The 16,499-nt window shown below is 24.5% G+C and overlaps 1 protein-coding gene across 1 annotated transcript; it reads left to right on the top strand.

The window, feature by feature from the left end:
- Positions 1-22: 22 nt before the first annotated feature.
- Positions 23-16,037, top strand: LOC129975143 (MOB kinase activator-like 3). The gene is made up of 7 exons (XM_056088100.1): positions 23-161; positions 5,337-5,487; positions 9,506-9,599; positions 9,685-9,818; positions 11,611-11,726; positions 13,477-13,563; positions 13,666-16,037. Exons 1-7 carry the CDS (start codon positions 126-128, stop codon positions 13,714-13,716), a joined length of 669 nt encoding a protein of 222 aa, XP_055944075.1. The 5' UTR covers positions 23-125; the 3' UTR covers positions 13,717-16,037.
- Positions 16,038-16,499: the final 462 nt, after the last annotated feature.

Genomic DNA, 16,499 nt, shown 5'->3' with positions numbered 1-16,499 from the left:
AAGTTGGAATGAAATTAGTTATGTTATGTCCTTGACGGAAGAGTAAATAACACAGGATGCGTGTGTTTTCCGCATGATAAAATTTAGAGGAAGTTCCTTGATTTAAAAAAGATATGCTCTAGAAGATGGCAAATTTCATGGAGTTTTTTCACAAGAGGAAGGTGTGTATTATCTCTCTCTTTAATTTTTTAATAAATGAAATATAATATTACACCTAATTTCCTATTTCATGATTTGCGAATGCAGTATGTAGGGATTTGATTCAAATATTGTCATATCAGTTTTCTCTTCTATTTCTGCATATTTAAAGAAAACTTGTTGAAAATATGTATTGAAATTTAATTATGATTTTTAATTTATATTCATATTTTTTTGTCAAAAGATACATACTCGTAATCATTGTATTTCGTACTTTATTTAAACATTTTTCCCAAATGTGGATTTTAATATAACATTATTAATATTAATAATCTATAAGTATATAAAATAAGGATATTTATTCTTTTAATTAGAATATGCGATTCCTTCTGTGCGCATCACTGTTTGATAAAAGGTAATAGCTTATAAGATGTCTGTTAAAAATTTATTGTGAAATATGATATTGAAAAAAATATTATAATGTGGAATTTTTTGAAAAATTTGAGTGCACCAAAGTTCTGAATTATTTTTGCATCTTATGATTTATTATGGATATTTTTAGGAGATACAATTTTATGCCATTTATTTTTCTCATTTTTAGATATTATTCATCCTTTGCAGTATTAGTCGTTATATTCTTTATCATTAATAATATTATATTTAAATTAGGTTATTTCTCAAATTTGATTTCTTGTAATGTTTCATATTTACTGTTTTCTTCGCTTAAGTTTTGACAAAAATGTATTCTTGACACTGCATTTTCTGATATTTTTTTTAACATGGGAAAAAAAAATATTTTAAAATTAAACAACCAAAAATATTTTGGTATGAAAATTAGTTTTAATTGTTGGCACATTTATATTTTCTCTTTATTTATATTTGTTTTTTTAGAAAATAGAAGAGGAAGGAATTTTTTAAAATCTAACTATACACAAAAAATACTAAAATATTAATTTTGGGGAAGTTTTACCTGTAAACTGATTATATAACATGTATAAAAAAAACTGATATACAAAACATGTCAGGGTCAAAATGTATATTTTGAAATTATATTTTTCCCATTCTGAATTGTATTTTGTTATTAAAGGCAGAGTTTGTTCTAAAACATTCATCTATAATGTACTTAATTTTTTTAAACATTTTTTAATATTTTTTATTCTATTATAATTTTTGCTGTTTGATGTCATCAAATTGTGACAGAAATTATCAATTTCTTTATACCCTTATCATTTATGTCTTGATATCTTTAATAAGTTCAGTTTCAAGAACTGGTGTAGGGTTCATTTTCTTAAATTTTTCTGTCTATTCTTGTAGTTATCAAGTTTTAAATATTTTGTTTATTAATTTTTAATATCAAAATTGGAATTGGAAATAATAGAATAAAAAAAATGAACACTACTTTCTCTTACTTTCAATCTTTATTTTCTTATCTTTGGTATGAATAATTCAGAAGTAAGCTTCCAATTTATATATTAGACTTTTGCGAAGAGGAAAGTTATTCACAGTATATGCACTATTAAAATTAGTAATTTTATTTTATTATTTTCTTACTTAAGAACATTTATTATTCTGTATTTAATTTTTTACCTCAATAGTATTGTAAATTTTACTTGTATATTATTTTTCATTTATTATATACTTTTGACATGGAAGCAAAATCTAATTTCACTTAAATTCCTTTTATATTATCTTTCATGTTTAATATAGCAATTTTTATATTTAGATCATTGCAATGCAGTTTTAATGAAATCTTTATTGTAACTACTTTTCTTCTTTCTTACTTACTTTTTTTTTGTATGACTATATATCAGTCATATACTTTTGGTGCTTGTATATGAAGGTAGACTATTGGTGAAATTTTGACTCGGCTGCATTGGCAAACATAATAATGAACTAGCATGATATCATTGGTAATTTTTTTACAAGTAATCATTGGTTTGTAATAAGTATGACATCTTTGGTAATTCTTTTTTATTATTATTATTATTTACTGGTGCTAATTGCACAAGTACTATTTTTTTTTTTTTTGAAAAGTGGTTCTTCCAAATGGTTATGAATGGTTAATAACTAAAAAACATGCCAAGGTTTAATTTTTTTAAATTTTTATGCAAGAACTAAAGAAAGGTAAAATATTTTGTAATCGTATTAACTATTTTTCAAATTCTTTTAAATTCAAAATGGCTTGCAAATGAAAATTTTTTTTAAAAAAGGCTTTTTCTTAAAAAAGCATATGCATATTGTTTTCCAAATACAGAAATTTATGTAAATTTTTCACTGTGTTCAGGAGCTGATTGTTAAAAGATCATATACTTCCTTGTTTTTGGTATTTTTTATAAATCTAAATTAGCTGGAGGTCAGCTGATATACAGATCCACTGAACTGTGAGGAACATAAGTATATTTTCATTGGCTATCTGCAGCCAATGTATCATTAAACATTGCTAAATGTGCACTTTGTATTTCTACAATTTATGTTTTAAGTTTTAGAAAAAAAAAATTTAATGAAAAGTTAGTTTTTTAATGAACATTAATTGCTTCATTTTCAAAATCGTTTATTATTGCTAGCTTGTTGTGTCGAGCAGAGTATTTATTGAGAAATGCTGCATAGCCATGCTGTTGTGAGAATTTTCTGCAGATATGATCACCTGTTATTGAAATTTATTATATAATAGCCTTAACACACTAGGGAAACTACAAAGGGCGTGCATCTCTAAATTGGCCTGTTGAAAACTTATTTCTGACCTCTGAATGGTCATTTTCAAGGTAAAAGATGCTCACACTCACAAAATATTCCTAGAAAATAGACCAATCATTTTCGATCAAATTGGTGTCAGCACTGACACGGAAAATCAGACGTCACTCTTCTTTTGTGTTCAGATTTACAATGCACGCCAAATTCTATATATGGTCATTAGAGAAGGAGTCAAATATCTATTTAGATTTAATTGCACTAAGTAAAAATTATTGAAATTCCATTTATTTTCCTTCAGCATTCATTGGTATTAATTTTTGACAACTATTAACTTATTAAATTTCATTGTATGTTTGTTTTTACATATTTTTTAGTTTAAATTTGGAAGAATCCATTTAAGTTTTTTAAGCATGATTGTTTATTTTCTGATCCTTTTATAGCTAAACATTTAATGGATAATAGTTTCATTTTTAAGCCATTTAATGAAGAATGGGCATTTTCAAAGCATGATTGTTTGTTCTGCGAGCCATATTATAGAATCATTTTGTATACTTCAAATATTTGCTAAAAGAACCATTTTTTAAATACCAGTAAGGGAAGATCCATTCGAAAAACATGCAGCATACACACTAAAAAAAAGGAGCATACTGAGTGGATCTGCTCAATTTACCAATTGCATTTATTCTAAACACAAACACACACAAAAAAAAAATCTTTAAAATAATTCATGCTAAAGAATGAGTGAGAATGATGTTTTGATAATTTGAAAAATAATCTTTAAATGAAAAAATCAAAATTATCTATTGTTGTAACTTATTTTCTAATAGTTTTATTTATTTAATCCTAATTGTTAAATTTGCTTAATTCTATTAAAAATTTGATATTAAATAAGGAAACTTTCATTAATTTGATATGATTAAAAACATTTTATATTGTTAGAAAAGTAGAAAACATTATGGTACTAAATAAGTACCATTTTTTTTAAAAATATAAGAAGTTTTGATCTAAATTTTGAATGTTATTTTAAAGTTTACTTTTCTGTGTATCAATCTCGTTTTCACTGAATGTAATGAATTTTAATTTCTGTGTAACAAGGTAATTACTCTTTCATAAATTATTATTCCTGAGAATGTTAAACAGAGAAAGAGATGTTTGAGTGACAATTCTAGAATAAATTCTTAAAAGCTTACTGATTTCAAACGCAAATAAAAAACAAATTTAATTATGAAAATTTTAAGTTATTCAATCAACAAAAAGAAACATATAATTATATGTAAAAAGTATTCCAACTCTTTTATATATTTTCAAATTACATCGATAATTATTAAATAAAAAAGTTTTAAAGACGAAAATCAGTAATATTCCAAAATAAAATCATAAAACTTCATAAGGAAAAATATTGACATAATATGAAATAGATTATTAAGATATAAAATAAAGGAAAATAATATAAAAGATATGTGTGAATGAGTTATAATGTTTATTGCGTCAATCAGCAATAAATTTTGCAATTGATTTTAGTAACTAACATCTATTATCATATTTAATGATATGTAAGCATATACTTTCTTATCATGGCACAGCACCAATACTATTGAAATAGATACAGAATGTCTATCTAACAACATCTTTTGCTAAGTTAATAGATAACCTGATTTAAAATGTGATAACATGCAGTATAAAACTGGAAATGAAAACGATTAAAAATACAGACATAAAAAAGGCAATGGAAAATTGTCCCAGAAGTAATAAAAAATTATTACAGTGAACCTTTCATTTTAGAGTTGTCTGATTGCATACTGGTATCCACACCTTTTGCACTGTCATATCACATGAAAAAATTGTTTGCCCTTCATAATTTACCCAACCTGCTAATCACTTAAGAATTTCTCTTCTCACTTATCCTTCAGAAAAAAAAATGGCACTGAAAATAAGACTGGCACATATACCACATATCATATATAAGATTACACATGACATCATATACAAGACATAGATGTAGTTACCAAAGTTAAAACGGTCATCATTGGCATCTAGCATTTTATTTTATAGCCATTTAATTGGAAAATATTCTACTCATTTTAGCAATATAGAGAGGGCTTGGTAATATTTTACCAACCTGGCAACAACTGTAAAACCTGCAGAATTTCTTTAAATATTTATTTCACATTATATAAAGATTTTGAATTTTTGATAAAATTTTGAACAGAAAACACATTCTCAGCTTATACATAGATTGACTTATATTCAGGTGTATCTCTTAGCAACATTTAGGCTTGCTTACAGCTACAATCAAACTTATCATAATTGGTATTGAAAAGAATATACTTTTGTTATCCTTTTATTATTTTACTTTTCAGTTTCTTTCCCAACAGAAATTTTATCTTTGTCTAGAATGTAATGTCATATAATATCTTACTCATTTTGTAAATTGAATAAATACTAGAAATAACAGTTTATTTTTAAATGCAATACATTTTTAATATACATATATATTTATATTTTAGACTTTTCGTCCTAAGAAGAAGTTTGAGCCTGGGACTCTTCGATATTCCCTCCACAAACAGGCTCAAGCTTCTCTTAATTCAGGGATTAATCTCAGAGAAGCTGTTAAAGTGCCTCCTGGTGAATCTTTAAATGACTGGATTGCTGTTCATGGTATAATTCTATTTTTACTATTTAAACTTGATATATTTACTTCTTGTGTTTGTGCATTGTAGGTTGTTTCTTAAACAGAAAATGCTTATAATGAATAAAAAATTTTATTAAGCATTCATATTGTAAGCACTTAGGAATTGAATTGATTTAACAAATCTTTATATTCTTTAAAATAAAAAGTTATTTAGTTTTGTAAGAGTATAAAAATAAATAACTTTTATGCTGTATTATTAGCTTTCTGTTATTTATAATTATTTTTTAATTAGTTAATTATGTGTAATTAATTAAACTGAAGTGCTAAACTCTCTCTTAAGTGCAATATGTCAAACATTACATATACATCTTAATTACAAGTTATATTGAAGGTTTTTACCCTTTATGAAATTTCAGGCATTAAAGAATTCAGTATACCTTTATTTAATTTTTCATTCTTATTACCTTGCTTACTTGGAGTATATATATTTTTAAGAAGTAGTGTGTAATGAGAATATTTCGTGGTTTTTAGCATCAATCTTTATGGTGGTTTTGTTATATGTCTTCATATTTTGTTAATCAATGTATCCATTAATGGATGTAGATAATCTAAAAAATGTTAGTTCTTAACATATTAAATAAACTTTTTAAAATGTGCTCTCATGTTAAACTTATTCTGTGAAAATTCTTTTCCAAAAAATAAAACCTTTATTTAATACAGCTTTAATCCATGCTCTAGAATTTAATCTTTGACTACATTCAGAGTTCTGAAAGGAAGAACTATAAAGTCACATGATAGGAAATATGATGAAAGAACTTTAGGAAATAAGGTGAAAGAACTGTCTTGCAAAATTATCATTTATTCTAATAATCAGTTGTGGAGACATAGATATAGTCAAAAATAAAAGCATATTTGTATTTTTTTAAACATTTTTATAACTTAGTTTTAATATTTATATTTTTTTTAATTAATTTTCTTATTCATAAAAAGTTATGAAAACTTTAAAAATGCTTGAGTCATAAATCTCTGTGAATGTAATTTATTCTTGTATAATTTCATTCATCTTATGAAAAAATTGTATGCCAAGATCTAATGCCAGTTTTGCATAAATATATTTTTGACTATTGATTTGGTTTTTATAATTTTGAAATTTTGAAAGCTTTCATTTTTATTTCACCAAATAATTCAGAACTACCCATATCTCTATAAAAATATTTTATAATGAATAATAAGCTGAAAAAGAATTTTATAAGATGATATTAATTATGTAATGATATTAGAATTCTCGGGTACTTGCCATTGCAATTTTGAAATATAATATGGTGGCCTTTTTTCATTTGCTAATATTTTTTTTATGGAAGTTAGGTATAATTCTGTAGAAGAAATATAAATATTGGTTTTGATCTTGGGACTTTTTTTTCTAAATCTTTTAAACAACATCTGTTAAATTTCAATTTCAACTTTTAATAATATGATTATTGGTTTGTCTCTCACTTGAGAACATGTATAAAGCATATGTTCCCATACATACATAGATAATAAAAGAATAAGCATATATGATTTCCTGTGAAAAATTTGTGTTTGATATGTATTTTTGAATACCTACATGCTGGAGAAGGGGATGGAAAGAATTCTGTTGCACATTCATCATACTGGATTGTTTCAAGTTTCTGGAATCATAAGCCTTTGTAGAAAATGCAAAAACTGAATTGGCTATTTTTACATTTTTTTTATGCTCTTGGAATGACAAAGTTGTTATATATATAATAATGAAGTACATTGTTTGTACTATATAATGAAAAATTATTCTTCTATATGTTTTTTAATCTTCTAGCCCAATTAAATATATAAGGAAATTCTCTCCATTGATACTGATGAATGAAAAATCTTCCTCTCTGGGAACAAGGGAAATTACAACATTTTAGCTTTAAACATCAGTGAATTATCAGTGAAAGCATTAATATTTTTTTAAATAAAAATACAGAATTATTTTTATTTCTTTAATTTTATGAATTTTACAAAACAAGTGTATATATAATTAGGAATATAATTTTGACTTGCAATAATTTGCATTTTTGAGGAACCAAATAAAAAAAATTTTTAATTATTAAATCAATATTTTTTTTTCATTTGTGAAAATGAACTCCATTTATGTATAAGAAAATATAATATAAAAATATACCATCATTTGTTGTTTTAATTGCATATCAGGAAACATATATTTCATTTATCAATAACTGTTAAACAAATGTCAAAAAGGAAATAATAAATTATTTAATGAAAACTTACACCCCTGAAAAGTTATATTAATGTAAAGAGGATAAAATAATTTTAGGTTAATATTTTAATATATTGTCCCTATATGAATTCTTTTTAATATTGTTAATATAATATTCTAAGTAAGTGATATATAATTTTCATTTATCTTTCTTCTTAATATTCCCTATATTTAGTTTTAAATTTTGCCTATTTTTTTATCGAGATTAATTTGTACTATAATAAAATGATGTACTTTATTGTATGTCAACATTTGTGTACTAGTATTTTTTACATTATCTTTTTCTTTAGAGTAGTATATCTAACTTTGTTATAAATATCAGACCATATTTTATTTGTAGAGAAAATTGGAAAGTTGTTGTTTTAGAAGTAATTTAATTAAATTTTGATAATTATTCTTTTCTTTTGAATTTTTACCTATTTAAATAGATATGAAAATAAGTGAAAACTGCAATCAAACAAACAAAAATGCTGACATATCCCACCTGAACTAAAATGTCAAGTTCTTTTGTTGTTACCAAATATAGATTTTCTATAATTTACTTCTTTATGCTTTGTACTATTTGCATATGGAATATAATTTCATTAGTTTGAGTTGCAGATGCTTCCGAACAGGAAAAATTATATTATAGCCAATTTTGTTTTATTTATTTGCTATTTTTTAAACTAATTTAGCCATATTGATCATATTAGGATGATCATATTCCTTAAAAAAAAAAGTTGAAAAACATAATTCTTCAGAGGCTAATGCTTAAAAAAAAAGAAAATGGAAATTAATTTTTCCATCCAAACAATATTATCCAAATTTTTTTTTAAAAATTAGTCAAAATCATATTTGTTTTGACTAATAGTCCAAGACATCTGATTGTTATATTTTCATATATTTAGAATCATTATAAAAGATAAAGGACAAACTCAAACTGTCTTAATCAATGTTCTGATTTTTATTTTTTATTATTATTATTTCATATAAAAGCTCGTGATTTATATGTACATTAGCAATATCCCACTTCCACCCCCCCTCCGAGAAATATCTCAAAATAAAATTTTGACAGAACTTTCAGACTCATCAGTGATTTTACCAGTTTAATTTGCTATTAATTTTTGTTTGTGAAAGTATAATTTAAAATAATTCTTTTCATATATAAGATTAGTTGGCATTTAAAATTAATATTATTAATACTGTATGGAAATGGATCACAAAGGCAGCTAATTTATGTATATAATATATAGTAAAAACTTGAAATTTAAAAATTAACATTTTATATCTAACATTCAGAAAGTTAAATTTGGTCATTTTTATTAGCTATTTACTTACAAATAAAATTCATAACAATGCAGGACTTTGATTAAAATTTGAGGAAAAACAGGGAAAATAAAGGATGTCTAATTACCTTATTTGTCTTTTATTACAGTCGTTTTGCAAAAGTAAATAAACAGCTGATGATTTATTATTAATGCCTTTCAAACTAAAAAGTATCAAATTTTTTAAATCTTCTGTAAAGAAAAATATGGCTAGGAATATCCTCCATGGGAACCAGAAATTCTTTCTATTTTTCAAGTTGTCTTGTCTAAATACCTCTCCTAACTTCTGCCAAAGGTGCTGCTTTTTTTTTTTTTTTTTTTTCAAAAAGTGCTTTAGGTCTATAAGTTAAAATATAATGGCTTTATTTTTTTCCATAAATTTACCAGTATATGGTATTAAAATGAAACAGTTTTTAAAAAAAATAATAAAATGTGTAACATATTTTATTTTCTTTATTTTAGTGGTTGATTTTTTTAATCGAATCAACCTTATATATGGGACTGTAACTGATTATTGTACTGAAGAAACATGTCCCACCATGTCTGGAGGACCTAAGTAAGGAAATATGTTTTTTATTCATTATTTTATTTTTTATGTAGTTTTCATGGGAGTCTAATATTAATTCTCTGTCATTTTTCAGATATGAATATAGGTGGGCAGATAATAATGAATACAAAAAGCCAACAGCTTTGCCAGCTCCTAAATATGTATCATTATTAATGGACTGGATTGAGTCTCAAATAAATAATGAAGATATATTTCCTGTGAAAGTTGGTTAGTGAGACTGTTTTAACAACCTTTTATAACATTCAATAAATTTCATAACAAACTTATTATAACATGAATGTGCATTAATCTGTAATCATTTTGATAAAATGATCAAAATTATAAAGGTGACCATCTAAAATTTTAAAAAAGACCTCAATCAAAGTTCAAATGTTTTCATATTGGATAATAATTTCTAAATTCACTATTGAGTTAAATAGCCAAAGTTTAGAACTATGGATTTATTAAAAATATGTATTAGAGAACACTAGATGATTTCATGCATTTGTAGAGATAATTGTTATCTAAGCTTTATATTGATTATAAAAATGTGATGCATCAGTATTATTTCTTTATAATCTTATGTAATACATAACTCTTTAATTTTGGTTAAAAGATGGCTTTTAATATAATTTTTGTTAATCAATATCGACATTTTGATATAAGATTAGCTATTAAAATTTAGAAAAAAGCATTCATTTCTTTTCAAATTTGCAAATTGCCTTTGCACTCTGTTTTTCTCTTGTGACCTATCAATAAAATGTATTTTTATATGATTTTAAAATATGTATTGATTAATTTGATAAATTAGTATATAAATTGAAGGGTCAGTTAGTTAATTTATTGGTGAAAGTGCTCTGCCATCATAGATTGAAAGCTTTTCTGTTTTATAATTTTTGTAATGATAATTAAAGGGAATGTAGTATGAGGCAAAAGGCTTAGTGACAGGGAATATACACTTTAAAGCAGTGTTTTTTTTTCTTTTCAAATTTTAATTAATTAAAAACTAAATGAAATATTGATGTTTTTATGTGGTAACTCTCAAGTATTGTATTGCACAAAATTAAATTTTTTCTTTTTTAGAAATAAAAAATTATTTTTTTATTAATATCGATTTATTAGCCATATATATTTTTCCTAAATTTTAGCTTTTTGAAAATATTTTAACAATACATTTTGTTTCATTAGAATTTTGTAAAATTTCTTTCATTATTGAAACTAAGGGAGATAGATTCTGTTTATTTTCTGTGTAATCTATATGAAGTACCAGAAAGTGAAATTACATTGCAAATGACTATTTGTAAATTTAAATAGATTATCCAACATTTAAGTTTTTAAGTGCAGTGTAACTTGACTCCTTTTGGAATGTCCATAACAACATACATAACAAATTTTACATTTTTAAAAAAACATAGCTTTAATGTCTATCACAATTTAATGCTTAAAAATACTTTGTTGAAAGAAATCGTGATTAATTTATATAAGAGAGATTAAATTGAAATTAAATACAGCCAACATTTTCTGCAAATAAGCTGGTTGCCAAATGTAGCTAATATTGTTATGATCAATAAATTGTTGATGTAAACAGTTTAGGTATACTTTACATAAGTATAAACATTTGCTTTGTAAATTAACTGCATTAAAAAGATCTTTTACAGTTTAACTTTAAGATTTGCATTTACATTTTCATTAATTCAGTTCTTAGGGATATGATCTTTATTAACTTATCTTTGATCCTCTTTGAAGCCTTATCTATGCAATAATGTCTACTTATACCTTATCTATACTTAAGGTATTTATAGCAAATCGATTTGCATGCTGTTAAAATTGAAACATAAGGACATTGATCAACTGTTTTGAGAACTGAATGCCCATTTTGATATTTGATAATTAAAAAATAAATCAGGTAACATCTGGAAAAAATATGTTTTATATGAAAAATTGAATTTAAAATATAAATTTTCTTTTTCTATTTTATATATTAAACGATAAAAAATTAATTTATGTATATTGTTTACAGATGTTCCATTTCCTAAAGTCTTCCTTCCAACTTGTAAAAAAATTTTGACAAGGTTATTCAGAGTGTTTGTCCATGTTTATATTCATCATTTTGAACGATTAGTTCTTATAGGAGCTGTAAGTATAAATCAAAAAAATATTTTTAAATTTTAAATTATTTTAGAATTTCTTTGTAAAATTTTTGACAATAGCTTTCAAGTACAGTGCATAATTTCAAAGAATATACATGCCCAAGATTAGAGTTCAAATGGTATTCTGAAAAATTTAGATATAATATATGTTAGAAAAATAATTAATTTGTTAGAAAATTGTACTTAGAGAATACCAAATATATCAGAAACATAAAACATAAGAAAAAAGACAAATGTTTTAATATAGAATTGAATAATTTTATTGAAATATCTTGCGGCATGCTCTTTACTGAATAATGTTGTATTTCCAGTTCTCTTTTGATTATACTTGTTGGACTGATATTTGATTATTTCATAAAAAGAAAACATTTTGGCTCTCCAAGAATAATATGAATGACAAATCAGGGATGAATTGGATATTGAAAAGATTTTAAAGAAAAGCTCATTGATTAACTTTCCAAGTCTTTGCAGAATAGTTTGTAATGATATATTTTTTTCAAAGGTTGTTGTGATTTATGGAGGCAATTCTCTAGCAAATAATTTTTGAATTGATTTATTAATATCAAAATCCATCATTCCTAGTATATGATCATTTTTAAACATTTTGGCTAGATCCCTTGAATGTACCATTACTATCACTGATGATTGTCAAATTCATGAACAATAATAGTTTAGAAATATGAATGAACAAATTTTGCATTACACTTTTATACTTCCATAAATATCAGTTTCTGTTGATTCTGTATGTAATTTTTTTTCCTCTATCATCTTTTGTAAAAATATTAGTATGAATAATGTAATAGTTTTTTTTTCTCTGTAATTTTGGACACATATATATAGATATATAACCATAATTTTTGAAGCAGAATCATGGCCAAAGATAGGGAAGACACTTTGAATTTTTAACCATTTTATTTCGTCCTGGGAGGCATGATTTATGTACAAGAGGTGCAGACAAAATACGTACAGTATGGCACAAGAGCAGAAGAAACATAAGAGAGAGAAAATAATTTTTAGAGGAATTTGTTTAGGTCAGCAATTTTTTATCCCTTCACTCGGAGTGTGGGAGCTGCTGATGAAAGCCTTTTTATAGAGTTTCCTGTTGCATTAATTAAATAGAAAAAGTGGAATGGGATAAAAAAAAATATTTTATGTGTGTGTGTGTGTGTGTGTGTAAGCATATTTTAGCAGTTGCACGGCTAAATAGATGAAACTTTTAAAATTTTAAAACTTTAATTTATTTTACCATTAAAGGCACAATTTATGTACTAAAGATAAGTAGTAAGAAGTATGCTAGTCTACATTGCAACAGAAGAGTCAGAAATTTTTCCCTTTGATCATTTTACTATGAGATTTTGATAGGGATTTCTTTGATATGTGTAGTCTTAGGAAAAGGAAATTTAGGTATCTTTAAAAGAATGTTATAAGCATTAGAATTTTTTATTCCTGAACTCAGAGCAATGGAAAATGCTGAGACCATCAGTTTTCTAGAGTGCATGTAGGATAAATTAAATAAAAAGTGGGAATTGAATCAGGAAATAAGAGAATATTTTAGAATAAAGTTAATATAGGCTAAATTAAAAGACAAATTAGGAAATTAATTACGATTTAAACAGATTGAGATATCATTACATATATATATATATATTAATGAAACTTAAAGCTAGAATCAGCAAAATTAAGCTTATTCTGAAAACTGCATTGAGCAATATATTATATAATATGCACTTTTTCAGGAAGCGCATGTGAATATGTGTTACAAGCATTTTTACTATTTTGTGACAGAGTTTGATTTGGTTAGTCAAAAGGAACTAGAACCATTAGTAAGTAATTTTCTAAATATTAATGCTGGTTAATTTAAAGTTTATTTTTGTAATTTTATTTTTATTTTAATTATTAACTTTGAATTTGTGAATTCTTTTCAGGCTGAAATGACGAGTAAAATTTGCAAGGGGAGTGCACCTTCAAAGCGATAGAGCACTTATTTTATTACTAATTTATTGCTTGTTTTTGTATTTGAAATGCAAATAGCTTATAGATTATTCCATAGACTATATTCAAATCATTCCCGGTTAATTATTTTAATTATTTTCGTCAAAGTTTATTTATTTACATTATTGTTATGGCTCTATTTTATGATGATTATCATGTTCTAGATTTTACTATTAATATTTTTTTTCAAAAAAAAAATTCTTTTATTCTATTCTATTTTTAAGATGAACTGATAGCATTTTTATTTATTTCATGTTTTTCAAATTGGGCTTTTTACCTTCTTTCATTTTATATTAATAGAAATTATCACTTTCGGTCATTTTGGAAATGCGTTGTTATTCATCTGATATTTATAAATTGTGATTATAGAAATTATTTGCTTTTATTTAAATAGTATCATCAAAATTAAATAAATGCTCTCAAACTATAAACTGCTCATTTTGCTGTTAAACTTGAGTGATTAACATTAAAAGTTCATAATAATTTTTAGAATATTCAAATAGTTAAATATTCCATAAGTGTGTGTGCTCATTGTATCTTGACAATCATTGCTCAAAAACATACAATGGAAAAATGTCTATAATTTTGTTATCGTTGAAAGGGGAAAAAATATAAAAAAATTTCTATAAGAATTAATCTCTCTTCCTCTGTCTTTTTTTTTTTTTCCCATGTTTAGAAAATACGTAAAAAAGAAAATAAAAAAAAATCATCATTCCTTCACCTCTTTGCTTTTGAAAGTAGTGGGTGGGCATATCAAGGATAAATAGCACTTGCAATTAATATTTATTTACTAAGCAGCCTCCCTTCTCAGTTATTGACTAATAGTTTTTGAAACATAAAATGCAAAAATAATGTCTTCCTGGCACTCTTCATGACTGGTACCTATAACATTTAAACTGCCCTTATCCATGATTCACTATCTCATTATATTTGAGGAAGAAAATTAATAATGGTGCATCATAGCATAATTGTCATGATAAAACCATAACAAAAATAAATTACAATATTGAATATAAATTGAATTGTGAATTTTGTGATTGTGAGATTGTGAAATGTAGTGAGAATTCAATGCATTTTGTGATACTAATTTATGATAGACACTGCCATGGTAAAACTTTTTTTAAATTTTAAGATCTATAAAAATTTTATTCACTCGGTATATAACTAGATAAGGATTTTTATATTAGACACAAACATCACTGCATAATGTGCAACTAAATGTTGTGATTTGCTCTGTGAATTTAATTTGCATCTTTGAATTCATAAAATTAGGATAAAAGATTTTCCAATCTAGATATAAGTGAATGCTGAAATCGTGTAAAAAAATATTTAGAGAGAAAGATCTTTGTAGATTTTTCCATTGCTTTCATTATCCCACCTAAAAATCAAATATTGAAAAGTGATTTTTTTAGGACAATTTACATCCTAATTTCAGTCAAAACAAACTTATATGATTAAAAATTGTTCTGTCATTTGCCTGTATTCTTATTTATAATTTCTGTCCAATTTCATCTACAACATGTGCCTTTAGTATCTGTTGCCTGATATGAAATCTTCTGTATAATTTATTGCTGGAAGGAGCTTTTCTTATTGTATATGTATTTTACACTTTGCTTTAAGTACCAGTGATTTAAAAAAAAATGTATAATTCAATATGTATTTTTACTTTTCTTCATTATTTTACTTGTTCATCAAACAAAAAGAGAAAATGCAAAATTCTTGAAATATAGAAACCAAAAAAAATTGGCTGGTTATTGATAAAAATAATTGTTTGGGATTCTTGCATGTTGTTAGAAATAGCCAAATTTTATTTGCCAATGTACAGCATTTCTAAAATGAGTATATAAATCTAAATAAAAACTAATTATAATAAACAATTAGTACCACATATATTTTTAATGTATTTATGGTAAAATTGTGACTTTCTTATTAGCAAAAGGAGAGGGAGGGGAATACTATGCATGCAAACAAGTTATGAGGGCTTTTAGGTTATGTTTTCAAAATTTGTCAAATTCAACTTTAATATAACTTAAATATTAAGTTATTTCCATTAAGAGTTTGCAGTATAATGGTTAGCAATGTAACTTGCCTAAAAATAATTCGATAATAATCCAAAATATGTAAATTTAAGCAGTGTTATATGTGTTAATATTTATTCAGCAAATGAATGTAATGCTAGATGCACAGTTAAATGAATCTGTTATTTAATATAGTACATTTATAGCTTCTTCTACTACTGATCAAATTGTGTGGTACCTAGGAGTCAATAAACAAATCTTCCAGTTTCTTTTTTTTTTTTTTTTTTTTTTTGTGAAATGTAATTTATCAAAATGAAATATTTCTATTATCATAAAGCAACTAAGATTTTAGTTCTCCATTAAAAGAACCTTTTTAATACCAAAATTGTATTATGTGATTGTCTGTTTTATTATAATAATTTGTTCTGTTGCTTATTTAATATACATACTTATCAAAAACTTATTGTATCTTGAAATATTGGAAGTGTTGATTTACACTACTATATGTAAAATTGCTGCGTGAGGTATGCAATTTTTCTCAAACTTAATTATTTGCATTACTACTTAAATTGTCTATATTTTTTACATTTTTCAAATTTTTTTTATTGTAAAATTTTATATTTGTTAGATTTCATATTGTTAAAATATGGAATTTCTTTACAATAATTTAAATATATTCCAAAAATTGTAAGAATAATTTATTAATAAAACTGAACAGTTCTCCCTATCTTTGTTCAGTATTTAAAATT

The sequence above is a fragment of the Argiope bruennichi genome, chromosome 7, assembly GCF_947563725.1.
Source record: "Argiope bruennichi chromosome 7, qqArgBrue1.1, whole genome shotgun sequence".
Taxonomy (NCBI): domain Eukaryota; kingdom Metazoa; phylum Arthropoda; class Arachnida; order Araneae; family Araneidae; genus Argiope; species Argiope bruennichi.
This window is presented reverse-complemented; position numbering and strand designations above follow the sequence as displayed.

What these genes read in the sequence shown, in the direction of transcription:
- LOC129975143 (XM_056088100.1), top strand. Translation starts at nt 126, where the DNA reads ATGGCAAATTTCATGGAGTTTTTTCACAAGAGGAAG. An exon ending in TATATTTCCTGTGAAAGTTG is followed by an intron (nt 9,819 to 11,610) that starts GTTAGTGAGACT and finishes TATTGTTTACAG; the next exon opens with ATGTTCCATTTCCTAAAGTC. An exon ending in AAAAGGAACTAGAACCATTA is followed by an intron (nt 13,564 to 13,665) that starts GTAAGTAATTTT and finishes AATTCTTTTCAG; the next exon opens with GCTGAAATGACGAGTAAAAT.